This window comes from Salmo salar, chromosome ssa13 (genome assembly GCF_905237065.1).
Source record: "Salmo salar chromosome ssa13, Ssal_v3.1, whole genome shotgun sequence".
Classification (NCBI taxonomy): Eukaryota; Metazoa; Chordata; class Actinopteri; order Salmoniformes; family Salmonidae; genus Salmo; species Salmo salar.
In genome coordinates, this window is record NC_059454.1 from 44,408,806 (window position 1) to 44,427,901 (window position 19,096).

Below are 19,096 nucleotides of genomic sequence, written 5' to 3' on the forward strand. Positions count from 1 at the left end.
GCCTGTTACTTACAACATCATGCTAATCACATTAGCGCCCGTTAGCTCAACCGTCCTGGTCTCGGTCTTGCACATGGCTCACTCATTTTGCACTTGACACCAATCTTCTTCGGCACCCCATCTGAGAAAAAAAAATCGCCCTCTTCCACAAATTCAAATCTCTGCTTTCCTTATTCTCTTCAACCTCTTACTCCTGTTCTCCCAACATTGCTTGCGGCCTGTCCTCCACCGTGACCACCGGTGTTCAACCTTCCAAAGTTCTCCCATGTCACCCCTCTATTTTTTTCACTAGCATTGACTTTGCTGATAAATATTTTGTTGAGGTAAAATGTACTTGATATGCTTGTGATGTGTTGTCTCACCTTGCTATCTTAAAAGGAATGCACTAACTGTAGGTCTGCTAAATTACTAAAATGAAAATGAGGGGAACTCAGGGTAGTCACTAGTTACCACAGCCACAAAGTCATTAAACCCGCCTATTTTCTAACATTTATATTCTTCAAATTTGATTTTAAACCTAACCATAACCTTAATCACACTGCTAATATAATGCTAACCCAAACCTTAAATTAAGACTAAAAAGCACATTTTTGTTTTCATGAATTTTTACGATATAGACAATTTTGCCTTTGTGATTCTGTAACTTTAATTAGTGGAAGCAGACACTCAGAGGGCAACAGCGGTGCGTGGAGAAGGTTGACTGAGTGAGGTGTATGATTCACACTGGGCTAACAGTAGTTAGCAAGAGCTCACTGAAAAGTTTAATACAAAATGTACTTTAACCAGCCAGCTACCAGACACGGAGACTGTACTGCAAGCATACAGTACAGACTATTTGACCGTATTGACAGATGAATTGGGATTTTTTTTTACAAGTTCAGAGCTAGCTAACGTAAGCTAGCTAGCGTTAGCTAGCTGCTAGCAAACAGCACAGCCAGCGAATCGAATCAAGTGCTAATGGACACGACTTGGTAACTTCACCGGTACACATTCTTTGGAAAAGCAAGCAACACCATTGAGAAAGGTAAGAATGGAGTTACGGTTAGCTGCCATGCTAGGCTAGCTAGTTAGCTATATTCACCAAGACAAAAACAACAGTTCAACTTATTCACTAGCTTGTCTTCTGCCTCTGGTCTGTACTCGAAACTTACACACATTGTTTATTTAGGATGATTGCTTTCACGTCACTATAGTTAAGTCTATAGATTTCTTTCAATTCATGTTTGCATCTTCTGTCAATGTGCTTTTTGAATGCATGTTTTGGGATATGGAATTTGGATTCAATCAAATCAACCAGTCATGATTTTAACAGAAAAGTCTCATGATAAGCCTATATTGCTGACCAACTGACCATATGAGCTGACTAGAAATCAAAGCAACATTTGGTGTTGGAAGAGGCTGCATTGGGAAGAGGATGAATCAGAGATGTTTGTGATGCACTCACTCAAAAAACACTTTTTTGTGTGTCATGTATACTTATGTTGTGCTATTTTCGACCCTGTCTGTACCAATCAATGGTGCCAAGCCCTTTAGAATGACTCAGATATTCTGAGAACCAGCATGACAGGTTATTAGCTAGGTGACAAGTCTGAACGAGTGTTTGAACAGTCATTTCCTACAGTTTTTTTTTCTTCTGTACTAGACTTGTTCTATTGAGTAATAGCCTAGAATTGGTATTAAAGGAAACATTTGTTGTCTCTTCACAGAGTCAAAGAAAAGGAAATGTTTTGACAAGTGTGGCACGCAGGTTGGTTTTGCTGAAACCTCAGACTGTTACCATAATTACCAAATTGCTTTTCAGTCTGAAAGAAGTTTGCCTAAAAGAAGTCTCTACAAGTCAGTCAAAGTTGATTTTAAAATGATATTTACACATACTTTACTGTTTGTACATGCTGTTGGTCCTTTTGGCAGTAGGAAGTGGATATTGGGTATCCACAGGAAAGTCTTGTTTACTCTGCTTTTTGCTGCTCCAGTAGGTTCTGTTGCTTGCATTTTCAATCTCCTGACACATGCATGTGATGCACAATATGTTAACAATAGCTTAATGTTACCAAAAGTAGAGGACCTAAGCAAGTTAACTCGCAATCAGCTGTGAAATTTGCCAGCTGATAGCGTGGGACAACATTTGGTCTGTGGTTCGGTTAGGCTCGGCCATATCGTGCAAGTGTTTGTCATGTGCGAATTGCTTCAGTATTGAAAAAAAAAAGAAACCGGAAATACAAAAGATATACAGACCATAGGGACAATATCAGGTAAAGTACGTTGAAATTAAGTTTGTTCAACATTCTGACTTGTAATGGGACTGTTTGGGAATGCTGAGCTGACATGTTAGAGACGAGTGTATGTATTTTACTCTTGGATTCTAAAAGAGGCTGAGGTTGGTTATGAGACTAGTGTTTGATTGCTGCACTAGCAGAGACAGTTGAGCTCACTCTTGCTCTCTCACCCTCTCTCTAATCCTACAACAAAGAACCCTAATAACTAGGTCATGTTCATTAGGCACCAAAACAGAAGAAAACTGTCTGAAACAGGGAGGGCCTACCAGGACTTGTCCAATAAGTATTGCAATTTTTTTTTGTTTCAAATGTTTTGCTACAGTTTGCCATAATAACTTTACCTGGGTTTCCTTTTGATAAGAACCTAGTGATCCATTCAGTCATATGTCAAGTATATAGAGACGTAATAGGTCTTTAAATGTTGTTGCATAATTACGCTGTTCCTTACAGCAACAGGGGAGACCATGTCAGCAACATCATGACAGACAGGGAAGAGGCGCTTTAGCACCCTGACCACAAGGTAAGGAGCCATGGATGTGTTACAGCAGCTACCTTCCCCTGAGCACCTTGAACAGGTGAATGGGGAGACTAGGACAGGCCCGCAGCCCCTATGTGGCCCAAACTTTCCACATCCCCTGAATACAGCAGCTGATGATATATGGACTGCAAGGGAGGTGGAGGCAGTGGCCCCTGACTTTGGAGGGTTGACGGACCTGCAGGAGCTGGGGGTTGAGGAGGGTGAAGGCAGTGGGGCGGAGATGCCGAGGTCCCCCATCTCAAGGGTATCATGGAATGGTAGCCAACAGAATGGAGAGAATGGAGGAGGGGAAGAGGAGAGACTGGAGAAGGACAAGACTAGCTACAGCAGACAAGACAGTCCTGCTACTGATGACAACTATACAGGTAAAAGAGAGTAAATTAAATACATGTCATTGGTTATATTTGAAATAATACGCTAAGTGGGATGTGATATGCTTCACTGTAATATTTTGGACTTATAGTGAATACATCAGCAGACCAGAGCATATGGGTATGGCCTGGTCCCAGATCAGTTTGAGCTGGTAATACGAGTCTCTCGTACGACAAACTGTTATTCGTTGTGATGATTGTGTGATCAGATGGGTGTTGTCTCTCTGTGTGCCAGACCTGTCTCACACGTCGTCTCCCTCGCTGTCGGAGCAGCTGCGTCTGGGACGGGATGAGGCCACAGGCCCTGGTATCAACGTGGAGTGTAGGATCTGTGCTGACAAAGCTTCAGGGTTCCACTACGGTGTGCATGCCTGCGAGGGCTGCAAGGTGAGCGATTTCGCAATTCTACCAATGGGTCTTAATAATCAGAAAACATATTTGCTTAATGTTCTTAAGTCTTAAATCATGGAGGTTTTGTAATGGCTGCTAACAGCCTCAACCTGACCTGAGCTTAGCTTGAGTTTAGTTTGTGTCCTATGTGGCAGCATTCCAGTCCGGTAGCCCTTTCCTGTAGTCAAATGACCTAGTGGCCTCATGGGTGGAATGTTATTCATATTCTTCATAATTAAACATTATTTTAAATCACCTGTCAAATCCAGTCTAACAGTTTTGTTATGTTTCAGTTTTCTGTGATGTGTATATAAAGTGTAATATTGGGATGCAAACTTAATATTGAATACATTTCAACTATATCTGACATGGTACAGGTGTCTTCTTTTTTTTAAACCCATAACCATGTGTCGGAGGTGTATACTTTTGTTTCAAAGTAGATTTGTTTAAGACTACCACTCTGTGTGACCCTAATTTAGCCCACTGCAGTAAAATGTTATTAACCTGCAACTCAAGTTCAATGGCCTTAATGTGTGACTTGTGGTGAATGCAGTGTTAAATCTGTCTTCCCTGTAATGCCTTCAATTGTAAATAAACTGAACTCGCTCGCTCGCTCTCTCCTGTGCGTATCATGTGGTCTAGGGCTTCTTCCGGCGGACCATTCGGATGAAGCTGGAGTACGAGCGCTGTGAGAGAGCCTGTAAGATCCTGAAAAAGAACCGCAATAAGTGCCAATACTGCCGCTTCCAGAAGTGCCTGGCCCTGGGCATGTCCCATGACGGTGAGAGGAGACCGTTAATGGGTCTTTCAGGGTCTGGAAATACTTGATCCTTTTACAGGTTAAGGGCCAGTTTCCCAGATGCAGATAAAGCCCTGGACTGAATGGAGGATCTTAATTTGTGTTTTGAAAACTGTCCCTAAGAACTACTGATAATGTGTTTCGATATTAACAATAATCATTTATGAAACTCTTGAATCTCATTTTGGTGGGGCTATACAGTGCATTCGAAAAGTACAGCCTTATTCTAAAATTATTTTTATTTTTTTAAATACCCCATAATGACAAAGAAAAACATGTTTTTCGAAGTGTATTAAAAATAAAAACTGCTATCACATTTACATAGGTATTCAGACCCTTTACTCAGTACTTTGTTGAAGCAACTTTGGCAGCGATTAAAGCCTCGAGTGTTCTTGGGTATGATGCTACAAGCTAGGCGCACCAGCATTTGGGGAGTTTTTCCCATTCTCTGCAGATCCTCGAGTTTTGTCAGGTTAGATGGGGAGCGTCAGAGCACAGCTATTTTTAGGTCAATCCAGAGATGATTAATCTGGTTTAAGTCTGGCCTCTGGCTGGGCCACTCGAGGTCATTCAGAGACTTGTCCTGAAGCCACTCCTGCGTTGTTTTGGCTGTGTGCTTAGGGTCGTTGTCCTGTTGGAAGGTGAACCTTCACCCCCAGTCTGAGGTCCTCAGCGCTCTGGAGCAGATTTTCATCAATGATGTCTCTGTACTTTGCTTCATTGATCTCTCTCTCGATCCTGACTAGTCTCCCAGTCCCTGCCGCTGAAAAACATCCCCACAGCATGATGTTGCCACCACCATGCTTCACCGTAGGGATGGTGCCAGGTTTCTAACAGATGTGATGCTTGGCATTCAGTTCAGTCTTGATTTTATTAGACCAGAGAATCTTGTTTCTCATGGTCTGAGAGTCTAGGTACCTTTTGGCTAACTACAAGTGGGCTGTCATTTGCCTTCTACTGAGGAGTGGCTTCCGTCTGACCACTCTACCATAAAGGCCTGATTGGTCGAGATGGTTGTCCTTCTGGAAGATTCTCCACAGAGGAACTCTGGAGCTCTGCCGGAGTGACCATCGGGTTCTTGATCACCTCCCTGACCAAGGCCCTTCTCCCCCGATTGCTCAGTTTGGCCGGGCGTCCAGCTCTAGGAAGAGTCTTGGTTGTTCCAAACTTCTTCCATTTAAGTATGATGGAGGCCACTGTGTTCTTGGGGACCTTCAATGCTGCAGAAATGTTTTGGTACCCTTCCCCAGATCTGTTCCTCGACACAATCCTGTCTTGGAGCTCTACGGACAATTCCTTTGACCTCATGGCTTGGTTTTTGCTCTGACATGCACTGTCAACTGTGGGACCTTATATAGATAGGTGTGTGCCATTTCCAAATCATGTCCAATCAATTGAATTTACCACAGGTGGACTCCAATCAAGTTGTAAAAACATCTCAAGGATGATCAATGGAAACAAGATGCACCTGAGCTCTATTTAGAGTATCATAGCAAAGGGTCTGAATACTTATGCCAATAAGGTATTTCTGTTTTTTTGTTATTTTAATATATTTTCACATATTTCTAAAAACCTGATTTTGCTTTGTCATTATGGGGTATTGTGTGTAGGTTGATGAGGAAAACAATACATTTCATTTTAGAATAACAAAATGTGGGAAAAGTCAAGGGGTCTGAATACTTTCCAAATGCACTGTACAGCTTTCGATGCAAATGCTACTGTCTACCCAGCGTTCCAATATGGCTGTATGCATGATGCTAACCTGTCTGTTTCACCTTCAATGCTAACGCTACTCTGCCTGTTCGCCCGGCAGCGATCCGGTATGGGCGTATGCCGGGGGCTGAGAAGAAGAAGCTAGTGGCTGGCCTGCTAGCGGAGGAGCTGGACCCCCACCATCTTGGTGGCTCAGACCTCAAGACCCTGGCTAAACAGGTGTACCAAGCCTACCTGAAGAACCTCATTATGACCAAGAAGAAAGCCCGCAGCATCCTCACCGGCAAGACCAGCTGCACATCGGTACGCTCACTGTTATGTAAATATACACTGAGTGTGCAAAACATTGGGAACACCTGCTCTTTCCGTTACAGACTGACCAGGTGAATGCTATGATCCCTTATTGACGTCACCTGTTAAATCCACTTTAATCAGTGTAGATGAAGGGGAGGAGACAGGTTAAAGAAGGATTTTAAAACCTTGTGACAAGTGAGACATGGATTGTGTATGTGTGTTATTCAGAAGGTGAATGGGCAAGACAAAAGATTAAAGTGCCTTTGAACGAGGTGTGGTTGTAGGTGCCAGGCGCACCTGTTTGAGTGTCAAGAACAGCAACGTTGCTGGGTTTTTCACGCTCAACAGTTTCCCGTGTGTATCAAGAATGGTCCACTACCCAAAGGACATCAAGCCATCTTGACACAACTGTAGGAAGCATTGGAGTCAACATGGGCCAGTATCCCTGTGGAACGCTTTCGACACCTTGTAGAGTCCATGCCCGACATTTTGAGGCTGTTCTGAGGGCAAAAGGGGGGTGCAAGTCAATATTAGGAAGGTGTAACTAATATTTTGTACACTCAGTGTTGACGCCCTTGATAAAGATGAGAAAAAAAGACTATAAAATAAATAATACTAATACAATTGCTCAGTTTTTTAAAATAAAAGGATGGTGGTCAAAATTATTGTCACCCCTGTTTTCAATACTCCAGCATCCTTCCCTGGCGAGGATAATGACAGACTTTTTCTATAATGTTTTTATGAAGGCGTATCCTACCTTGGTGCAACCAGAAAAGTCTTCCTCATAATGAAGCTCAGAGGGTGTGTTCTAAAGTTTCTAACCGGAGGTGTTACCAATACCCATGCACAGTCAGGTCCAAAATTATTGGCACCGTTGATAAAGATTAGCAAAAAAGACTGTATAAAATAAATAATACAAATACAGGTACATTACGTGCATATATTATTTTATACTAAAAATACAAATACCCAAAAAGATAAGGGTTAAAATGATTGGCACCCGTTTTCAGTACTCCATCACACTACCCTTGTGAGGATAATGACACTGAGCCCTTTTCTATTATGTTTTATGAGATTGGAGAACACATTGGGAGAGATCTTAGAACATTCCTCCACACAGAATCTTTCCTGGTCCTTGATATCCTTTGTCCTCGTACCTCATACCTACAGTAAAAGATGGTTGTGGATATTTTATGTTATGGGGCTATTTTGCTTCCACTGGTCCTGGGGTTCCTGTCACGGTCAAAGGCATCATGAACTTTACCAAGTACCAGGACGTTTCTGCCAAAAACCTGGTTGCCTCTGCCTTAATTTAACTAGGGAAGTCAGTTAATAACACATTCTTATTTACAACAATGGCCTAGGAACAGTGGGTTAACTGCCTTGTTCAGGGGCAGAAAAACAGATTTTTACCATGTCAGCTCGGGGATTCACCTTCCAAGCTGAACCAATGATGTGTATGTTTATGGTCATAACTCACAACAACCCCTCTGAGCTTGGATGAGGGGTAGGATTTTCTGGTTGCACCAATGTAGATGCATATTACTAGTAATCTCCTCATGGAAAAATTTAGTGGCTGATTATTTGTAGAGCTCTTTAGTTTTTAATTAGCCTCTTATCAATCTGTTTTTGGTAATGAGTTTTAACTTGTCATTAACAATTACATATAGCTGTTTTGTCTCCCGAGACCTATAAGAGCAAGGGTTTTTGTTTAGCTGAATCATTTTTAAAGAAAAGGAAGACCAGACTATTAAAAGATTAATGCTTTCTCTCTCTCTCCCCCGGCAGCCGTTTGTGATCCATGATGTGGACACCCTGTGGCAAGCAGAGAGTGGTCTAGTGTGGAACCAGTTAATCCCGGGCGCGCCCCTCACAAAGGAGATAGGGGTACACGTGTTTTACCGCTGTCAGTGCACCACGGTGGAGACGGTACGAGAGCTAACTGAGTTCGCCAAGAACATCCCAGGGTTTGTGGATCTCTTCCTCAACGACCAGGTATGGCATGGACCACGGTCTCCCTCTCAAATTTCTTGTTAACAAACAATAGTTTTGGCAAGTCGGTTAGGACATCTACTTTGTGCATGACACAAATAATTTTTCCAACAATTGTTTACAGACAGATTATTTAACATATAATATCACAATTCCAGTGGGTCAGAAGTTTACATACACTAAGTTGACTCTGCCTTTTAAACAGCTTGGAAAATTCCCGAAAATGCTGTCATGGCTTTAGAAGCTTCTGATAGGCTAATTGACATAATTTGAGTCAATTGGAGGTGTACCTGTGGATGTATTTCAAGGCCTACCTTCAAACTCAGTCCCTCTTTGCCTGACATCATGAGAAAATCAAAAGAAATTAGCCAAGACCTCAGAAAATAAATTGTAGACCTCCACAAGTCTGGTTCATCCTTGGGAGCAATTTCCAAACGCCTGAAGGTACCACGTTCATCTGTACAAACAATAGTACACAAGTATAAACACCATGTGACCACGCAGCCGTCATACCGCTCAGGAAGGAGACTCGTTCTGTCTCCTAGAGATGAACATACTGTGGTGTGAAAAGTGCAAATCAAATCAACAACAGCAAAGGACCTTGTGAAGATGCTGGAGGAAACGGGTACAAAAGTATCTATATCCACAGTAAAACCAGTCCTATATTGATATAACCTGAAGGCCGCTCAGCAAGGAAGAAGCCACTGCTCCAAAACCGCCATAAAAAAAAAAGCCAGACTACGGTTTGCAACTGCACATGGGGACAAAGATCGTATTTTTGGAGAAATGTCCTCTGATCTGATGAAACAAAAATATAACTGTTTGGCCATAATGACCATGGTTATGTTTGGAGGAAAAAGGGGGACGCTTGCAAGCCGAAGAAAACCATCCCAACCATGAAGTACGGGGTGGCAGCATCATGTTGTGGGGGTGCTTTGCTGCAGGAGGGACTGGTGCACTTCACAAAATAGATGGCATCATGAGGTAGGAAAATTATGTGGATATATTGAAGCAACATCTCAAGACATCAGTCAAGAAGTAAAAGCTTGGTCGCAAATGGGTCTTCCAAATGAACAATGACCCCAAGCATACTTTGAAAGTTGTGGCAAAATGGCTTAAGGACAACAAAGTCAAGGTATTGGAGTGGCCATCACAAACCCTGACCTCAAACCTGTAGAAAATTTGTGGGCAGAACTGAAAAAGCATGTGCGAGCAAGGAGGCCTATAAACCTGACTCAGTTACACCAGCTCTGTCAGGAGGAATGGGACAAAATTCACCCAACTTATTGTGGGAGGCTACTCAAAACGTTTGACCCAAGTTAAACAATTTAAAGGCAATGTAAACTTCTGACTTCAACTGTACATACATACACGTGTGTGTGTGTGTGTGTGTGTGTATGTATGTATGTATGTATGTATGTATGTATATATACATACACACACACACACACACACAATTCATACATATATACACACTTTTTTTTTTTAATATACATTTATTCCCCGCAAAACCTACCACCCCTCCCCCAATTGGAGTAAACTAATCAACAAAAGCATTTAGGCTTCTAACTTCAGTTTATACATAAACTCAGCAAAAAAAGAAACATCCCTTTTTCAGGACCCTGTCTTTCAAAAGATAATTTGTAAAAATCCAAATAACTTCACAGATCTTCATTGTAAAGGGTTTAAACACTGTTTCCCATGCTTGTTCAATGAACCATAAACAATTAATGAACATGCACCTGTGGAACGATCGTTAAGACACTAACAGCTTACAGACGGTAGGCAATCAAGGTCACAGTTTTGAAAACGTAGGACACTAATGAGGCCTTTCTACTGACTCTGAAAAACACCAAAAGAAAGATGTCCAGGGTTCCTGCTCATCTGCATGAACGTGCCTTATTCATGCTGCAAGGAGGCATGAGGACTGCAGATGTGGCCAGGGCAATAAATTGCAATGTCCGTACTGTGAGACGCTTATGACAGCACTATAGGGAGACAGGCCAGACAGCTGTCGTCCTCACAGTGGCAGAGCACGTGTAACAACACCTGCACAGGATCGGTACATCCGAACATCACACCTGCGGGACAGGTACAGGATGGTAACAACAACTGCCTGAGTTACACCAGGAACGCACAATCCCTCCATCAGTGCTCAGACTGTCCGCAATAGGCTGAGAGAGGCTGGACTAAGGGCTTGTAGGCCTGTTGTAAGGCAGGTCCTCACCAGACATCACCGGCAACAAAGTTGCCTATGGGCACAAACCCACCGTCGCTGGACCAGACAGGACTGGCAAAAAGTGTTCTTCTCTGACGAGTCCCGGTTTTGTCTCACCAGGGGTGATGGTCGGATTCGTGTTTATCGTCGAAGGAATGAGCATTACACCATGGCCTGTACTCTGGAGCAGGATCGATTTGGAGGTGGAAGGTCCATCATGGTCTGGGGTGGTGTGTCACAGCATCATCAGACTGAGCTTGTTGTCATTGCAGGCAATCTCAACGCTGTGCTTAAGAGAAGACATCCTCCTCCCTCATGTGGTACCCTTCCTGCAGGCTCATCCTGACATGACCCTCCAGCATGACAATGCCATCAACCATACTGCTCGTTCTGTGCGTGATTTCCTGCAAGACAGGAATGTCAGTGTTCTGCCATGGCCAGCAAAGAGCCCTGATCTCAATCCCATTGAGCACATCTGGGACCTGTTGGATCAGAGGGTGAGGGCTAGGGCCATTTCCCCTCCAGAAATGTCTGGGAACCTTGGTGGAAGAGTGGGGTAACAACATCTCACAGCAAGAACTGGCAAATCTGGTGCAGTCCATGAGGAGGAGATGCACTGCAGTACTTAATACAGCTGGTGGTCACACCAGATACTGACTATCTTTTGATTTTGACCCCCCCCCACCCTCTTTGTTCAGAGACACGTTATTCCATTTATGTTAGTCACGTGTCAGTGGAATTTGTTCAGTTTGTCTCAGTTGTTGAATCTTGTTATGTTCTTACAAATATTTACACAAGTTAAGTTTGCTGAAAATAAACGCAGTTGACCGTGAGAGGGCATTTCTTTTTTTGCTGAGTTTATTATACACATTTTGCAGACACAATCTATTATACAATAGTTATATAATTCGTTTGTTTTTCGTCCTTCCTCTATTTCTAATGTCAGTTTGATTTCTATTTGTAACTGTGCTATTTCACTAAATTTATTTTTTACAGACCTTGCATGTTTTACATTTGTTATCTTGTTGTTATTAGTCCCCCCCTTCAGCTCCATTCAACCCCTCCCATCTATCTCTTAACACCATCCATTTTGTATTTCTATTTGCCATATATTTTTCAACTGTACTGTGATCCTTCACAAAAGTACTGAACCTTTCTATTCTCATAGTTTCCACATTCTAACTCAAAGAAACATTTTTGCAAAAATTATTATATTTTTGATTGATTGACTGTCTTTTCAAATCACCCAGTATTGATATCTGCTGCTTTAGTTCTAGGTAAATGTTGCAATTCTTCAGCCATAACTGGACCTATTGACAAAAAAATGAGCAACATATAGACAGTACCAAAATAAATGATCTAATGACTCTGCCTCCTCACAGCAAAATCTGCAGAGCTGGGAAGATTGTTTGTGTACGTACGTACGTACATACGTACGTACGTACATACGTACGTACGTACACACACACACACACACACACATATGTATATGTGTGTGTATGTATGTAACATTCTATTGGTTGCAAGAATTTTGTATAATTTAAATGGGAAAATTCGAAGTTTTGAATCCGGCGTTTTGCGTGTCAATTCAAAAACCATGTGCCATGGAATCTGTACATCACAAATCTCTTCCCAACTATTTTGCAATTTATTTGGCGAAGCTGTCCATTTTTTTGGTCCTTAAATGAAATTGGTATATGTTTTTATTTATCACAATTTTCTTTAACCATTTATGTTCTTTAATGCAGGGCTGACAGACAAGTTCCTTACTTTTTCCCGCTTCCATTTGCCTCTTCCATTTTTGTGGTAATGCTGTGATTAGTTGGTTGTAATTTTGGGTAGAGCAGACATTTCCATATTTCTGTTTTAGCTGCATGTGTGACAACTCCACCAGTCCTTTTTTTGAGATCATCCCTGTCAGACCATTTATTGGTAAACTACACGGTAATGTAAAAGTTGCATTTTTTTAGTGACCCAATACGTAATATCATAATTTGGTTTTAATCCAGAGAAATTAGCAAAAGTATCCAGATCCTCTGAGGCTGTGGAGGGATCCAAATTGTGGATTTGAAAGAAAACAACATGAATCATCAGCGTACAAGGACACCTTTTGTTTTTAAGCCACGGATTTCTAATCCCTTAATATTATTGTCGGATCTAATTTTAACAGCTAATTTCGATGGGAATAATAAATAGATATGCCGATAGTGGACAACCCTTGTTTTACTCCTCTTGGCAGTTTAAAACTTTCTGAGATGTAGCCATTATTTACTATTTTACACCTAGGGTTACAAAACGTAACTTTAACACATTTTATAAGAGATTCTCCAAAATTGAAATATTCTAGGCATTTATATATAAACTCCAGTCGTACTCTTTCAAAAGCCTTTTCAAAATCAGCAATGAAAACCAGGCATGGTTTCCCTGATATTTCATAGTATTCTATTGTTTCCAGTACTTGTCTTATATTATCTCCATTGTATTGTCCATGTAAAAAACCTGTCTGCCTAGGATGAATAATATCTGACAATACCTTTTTAATTCTCTGCGCCAAGCATTTAGCTAAAAAAATTATCACAACTCTGAAGTGTAAGACACCTTCAATTTTTTTTAAATGGACTGGATCTTTACATACATACATACATACATACATACCATTTGGATCCTGTTTCAGTAATAATGAAATCAGACCGTTTTATATAAGAGTGGTTAAAACATGCTAATAATGGTCCTCTGAGTATATCAAAACAAGTTTGGTACACTTCCACTGGTATGCCATCCAGCCCTGGAGTTTTCCCAGCCTTAAAGGCTTTAATTGCATCTAGAAGTTCCTCCTCTAATTTGGCCTTCACATGAGTCTTTCTGTACAGATGTTAATTTTAAATTATTAATTGGGGAAAAAATATTATAATTATCTTTGGTTAGTAGAGATGGAGGAGACTGAAATGAAAACATTCTTAAAGTACTTCCTCTTTCAAAATATCATTCGGTGAATCATGCGTGACTCATATGTTGAAGATAAAAAAATATAATTTGGTGCATTTTTCCACATTTCTATCCAGTTCACTTTATTTTTATAATATATTACACTGGATCTTTCTTGAATAAGTTCCTCCAGTTCTTTTTGTTTTTCCTCTCATTTACTCTGTGCCTCTGGTACAGTTTTTATTGCTATCTACCTGTACTGTTAGTCCTTCAATTTCCTTTGTTAATATGGACTCTTGATCTAATTGCTTTTGTTTTATAGATGAGTACTGAATTGCATGGCCTCTAAAGGCACATTTTAAAAGTGTCCCATACAAAAAGGGGATCTGTTGCACCTATGTTATGTCGGGTGAAAAAACAAAAAAAAGCATCCTTGTCTTTTCACTTATTGATTATCAACTTCATTTCTTGTCACACTCGGTGAAATGTACTGACAGTAATGTAGAAATATCTCCCATAGTTATACGATGAAATCATCATGCATTTTCTTTTGTCAACTGTTCAAACTGCTGTTTACTTTGGTGTTGAATTCTAATTTCTCCCCTATTTACCTGCCTGCTTCCATCAGGTGACACTACTGAAGTATGGCGTCCATGAGGCCATCTTTGCCATGCTGCCCTCCCTCATGAACAAAGATGGCCTCCTGGTGGCCAACGGGAAGGGCTTTGTGACCAGGGAGTTCCTGAGGAGCCTCCGTAAACCCTTCAGTGAGATCATGGAGCCCAAGTTTGAGTTTGCTGTGAAGTTCAATGCTCTGGAGCTGGATGACAGTGACCTGGCTCTGTTTGTGGCCATTATCATCCTGTGTGGAGGTATGGTATACTTTTGTACTAGTAGTATCACAGTAACTCTGACATTAGTACTGTTCTCCCCTAATAACCCTGGCTCTAATGTTGTTCGTAGCCGCTATTATCCTGTCTGGAGTTGAGGGGGAGCTCTTTCTCAATTCATCTTTCCCTCGATTCCTGGTATCCTCTCTCCTCACCTCTTTCGCAAAACACATTGGAGAATAAGATATGATCCAATATGGTTGAGAAGGTGAGGAGATAGGATGCGTGGAGTCACGGAAAGCTTTTAGTGAGGTTGTGCTGTGAGTTGGCAGCTCTGTCACGTCTGTGGTCTACTCATCTAACTATTCTCGATCTATCTGCAGACCGCCCGGGGCTAATGAACGTGAAGCAGGTAGAACAGAGTCAGGACGGTATTCTCCAGGCCTTGGACCAGCACCTGCAGGCCAACCACCAGGACTCCCTCTACCTCTTCCCCAAGCTGCTGAACAAGATGGCCGACCTCAGACAGCTGGTCACAGAGAACGCCCTGCTGGTGCAGAAGATCAAGAAGACAGAGTCGGAGACCTCTCTGCACCCTCTACTACAGGAGATCTATAAGGACATGTACTGACTGGACTAAACCAGACTGAACATGTACTGACTGAACTAAACCGGACTGAACATGTACTGGGACTTGCTGCACCCGCTAGTGCAGGATTTCAACAAGGACATGTACTAGTCTCCTCAAAATAGTGCACAACATAGGGAATAGGGTGCCATTTCGGACACACCCCGAGTCTGAGACCTCATTGCTCCCGCTACTGCAGGAGCTCAACAAGAACATGACTGGACACAGTGGCCTAAACCCGACCAACTCGGACTAGACTTTGCTGCATCTGCTACTACAGGAATGGGACTAAACCAGATTTAACAGGATGGGACCGTACTTTGCTGCACTCTCTACTGTAGGAGATCTATAAAGACATTCATGTACTAGTCCTCCTCATAAGCAGAGCCATGCTGTTCAATTCAATACTTTATTGTCCCCTTAGAGCAAATACTGTTGTTGACAGCAATATGTTTACATAATGATGTTATGTATATATTAATGTACAATACCAGTCAAAAGTTTGGAAACACCTACTCATTCCAGGGTTTTTATTTTATTTTTTACTATTTTCTATATTGTAGAATAATAGTTTAGACATCAAAAATGAAATAACACACATGGAATCATGTAGTAACCAAAAAAGTGTTAAACAAATCAAAATATGTTTTAGATTTGAGATTCTTCAAAGTAGCCACCCTTTGACAACTTTGCACACTCTTGGCATTCTCTCAAACAGCTTCATGATGTAGTCACCTGGAATACATTGCGATTAACAGGTGTGCCTTGTTAAAAGTTAATTTGTGGAATTTCTTTCCTTAATGCGTTTGAGCTAATCAGTTGTGTTGTGACAAGGTAGGAGTGGCATGAACAGCTCAAATAAGCAAAGAGACACAACAGTCCATCATTACTTTAAGACATGAAGGTCAGTCAATCCAGAACATTTCAAGAGCTTTGAATGTTTCTTCAAGTGCAGTCGCAAAAACCATCAAGTGCTATGATAAAACTGGTTCTCATGAGGACCGCCACAGGAAAGGAAGACCCAGAGTTACCTCTGCTGCAGAGGATAAGTTCATTAGAGTTAACTGCATCTCAGATTGCAGACCAAATAAATGCTTCACAGAGTTCAAGTAACAGACACATCATGGCCGAATTGCTGCAAAGAAACCACTACTAAAGGATACCAATAACAAGATACTTTCTTGGGGCAAGAACACGAGCAGTGGACAATAGATGGGTTGAAATCTGTCCTTTTGGTCTGAGTCCAAATTTGATATTTTTGGTTCCAACTGCCGTGTGTTTGTGAGACGCGGAGTAGGTGAACGGATGAGCTCCGCATGTGTGGTTCCAACCGTGAAGCATGGAGGAGAAGGTGCTTTACTGGTGACGCTCAGTGATTTATTTAGAATTCAGTGCCCAGTTAACCAGCATGGCTACCAAAGCATTCTGCAGCGATACGCCATCCCATCTGGTTTAGGCTTAGTGGGACTATCATTTGTTTTCAACAGGACAATGACCCAAAACACACCTCCAGGCTGTGTAAGGGCTATTTGACCAAGAAGGAGAGTGATGGAGTGCTGCATCAGATGACCTGATCTCCACAATCCCCCGACCTCAACCAAATTGAGATGGTTTGGGATGAGTTGGATCGCAGAGTGAAGGAAAAGCAGCCAACAAGTGCTCAGCATATGTGGGAACTCTTTCATGACTGTTGGAAAAGCATTCCTCCATAAAGCTGGTTGCGATAATGCCAAGAGTGCAAGCTGTCATCAAGGCAAAGGGTGGCTACTTTGAAGAATATAAAATATAAATTGATTTATCGTTTCATACAGTACAGTTTTTTTGGTTACTACATGATTCCATGTGTTATTTCATAGTTTTGATATCTTCACTATTATTCTACAATGTAGAAAATAGTACAAATCAAGAAAACCCATTAATGAGTAGGTGTGTTCAAACTGCTGTAGGGATTTCATTACAGCAGTAACACGAATGGAGGTACGAAACCAATTATGTAGAGCTCTTCTTCCAGAGTAATGTTGTGAATGGGTACTACTGCCCTAAATGAGTCTATTGCCAAAACCTGGCAGACCTTTTTTTTTTAACAGGTTTCACTTCACATTATGAGTAAAATTTTGTCGTCTCATGAATGCATTTGGAGGTTTGCTGTTAAGGAAATTGTTTATTCAGGTTACAAAGTATTTCAAATCAAATTTATTGGTCACATACACATGGTTAGCAGATGTTAATGCGAGTGTAGCGAGATGCTTGTGCTTCTAGTTCCGACCATGCAGTAATATCTAACAAGTAATATAACCTAACAATTTCACAACACACCTTATACACACAAGTGTAAAGGAATGAATATGAATATGTACATAAAAATATATGAATGAGTGATGGCCGAACGGCATAGGCAAGATGCAGTAGATGGTATAGAGTACAGTATATACATATGAGATGAGTAATGTAGGGTATGTAAGCATTATATAAAGTGGTTAGTGATAAAATGATTGGAGTTGGTCTAGGGTGTCAGGTAGGGTGGAGGTGATATGTGATGTGGTCCTTGACTAGTCTCTCAAAGCACTTTAGAAGTTCTAAAGAGACTATATAGAAGTTGCTTAACAACATGGTGCAGGTCAAAAGGAAAACGAGATGGTGCAGGTCAAACGGGAAACGGGTGTTAATCAATATGGATAGTGTTAGAGTTCGAAAAACAAGTTATTTCTCTAACACAACATAAACTTGAGCCTCTACCCTTCCTTGGTTATACTGTATTCAACTGAATATTTGTTAACATTTTCATACTTCTCAGAATCGTTTCATACACTACTGGTACTGTTAGCAGTAGCGCAATTGTTTTAGGGAATTTAATTGTAGTTAGGGAATAAAAAAAAGTTAATGAATAATGTTCACCAGAATAATGATGGTAATTTTGTTAGATTGTACAGATGTGTGTGCTTTGGTTTATCTAAGGTACCTAAGTGGTGAGTTGTAATGTTATAATATACCTGGGTACACAAATTATAAATGTATAGATAATTATGACAACTAATGACACAAAGTCTTACGTTAATTTTTGAGGCTGTCATCTTTCAATGATCATCGGTTATGGACAGGTACCACTGTGAGATGTGACTACCCCCAACATGTTTTCTAAAATACTGAAATATTTTCTAGATGAGTTTGGCTTTTTACTTTGAGAGGTGTGATTCTGTATCTAATCTAGATGAATGGAGAACCAGCAAAGGACCAGTCCTTAAACCTTAGTGTATTACTCACGTTACTAGTACATGTAATGTAGTGGTGTCTGCCTATCTTATCACGACTCAGGATCAGACAATGTGGCTGCTTTGTGGATTAAAGAAATGTCTGGCATAATACATTTGAATGATGAGAGATGAATATCAAGACTACCAAAATCACACCTTTGAACTCTGCATCCACTCAGGACTATAATGTACAACACTGAACAAACTACTTTTTCAAGGATTTTATCTACAATTTCTTTATTGTTTCTAGGTTTGCACTCTCTGGGTTTGGGACTTTAATAAATGCAAAATAGCAAATAAAGTGTTTTATATAAAGTTGTAGAACTCAACTACCTCATGAAATTGGTGACACCTATGAAGGCTCTGCATAGTGGAAGTGCATTGTACATAAAGTGAGACTAAAATGTTTTCCAATTGCAGTATGTATTCACAAAATTTCCCCAAAAAGAATATCTTGTAAGTTTTATAAGTCTATAGGGGAGTGTCCTTTTGTGGGGCCAAATTTTCTTAGAGAGGCACATGAGATAAATTGGGAACAATAGAATATTCTATCTCCAGTTGAAACAGTTGTTTTTCAAGAAATCAGAATGGCAAAAACTCTGTGAAGGCAACAGTTATTTTTGTGAGTAACTGTACTTCGCCCAAATAATGAACAGATACAAGTTTCAGCACTTTAATAGTTTGTGTACATGATTGTCTCAAATTTTGTATTTAATAATATTTTTTGATATACTGCTTTTTATTACAAAGGTAATATCAAAGACTAGTACGTTCCAGTAAATGAACATATACAATATTGTAATGAGACATATACAGTTATTGATACATTTATGCTTAATTATGGTGGTGTTCCTATTGGTCAGATGTGATG

The 19,096-nt window shown here is 40.8% G+C and overlaps 1 protein-coding gene across 5 annotated transcripts; it reads left to right on the plus strand.

Moving 5' to 3' along the window:
- Nucleotides 1-511: 511 nt before the first annotated feature.
- On the plus strand, nt 512-15,483 carry ppardb (peroxisome proliferator-activated receptor delta b). 5 transcript variants are annotated; one of them, XM_014135727.2, is made up of 9 exons: nt 512-1,024; nt 1,707-1,747; nt 2,727-3,179; nt 3,421-3,572; nt 4,218-4,356; nt 6,188-6,390; nt 8,170-8,376; nt 14,145-14,388; nt 14,730-15,483. In XM_014135727.2, the coding sequence occupies exons 3-9, from the start codon at nt 2,807-2,809 to the stop codon at nt 14,975-14,977; spliced, it is 1,566 nt and encodes a 521-aa protein (XP_013991202.1). In that variant the 5' UTR covers nt 512-1,024; nt 1,707-1,747; nt 2,727-2,806; the 3' UTR covers nt 14,978-15,483.
- Nucleotides 15,484-19,096: the final 3,613 nt, after the last annotated feature.

Excerpts from the sequence above, each read along its gene's own strand:
- ppardb (XM_014135727.2), top strand. The coding sequence starts at position 2,807 with ATGGATGTGTTACAGCAGCTACCTTCCCCTGAGCACCTTGAACAGGTG. Across the intron at positions 3,573-4,217 it reads ATGCCTGCGAGGGCTGCAAG|GGCTTCTTCCGGCGGACCAT; the intron begins GTGAGCGATTTC and ends CATGTGGTCTAG. Across the intron at positions 6,391-8,169 it reads GCAAGACCAGCTGCACATCG|CCGTTTGTGATCCATGATGT; the intron begins GTACGCTCACTG and ends CTCCCCCGGCAG.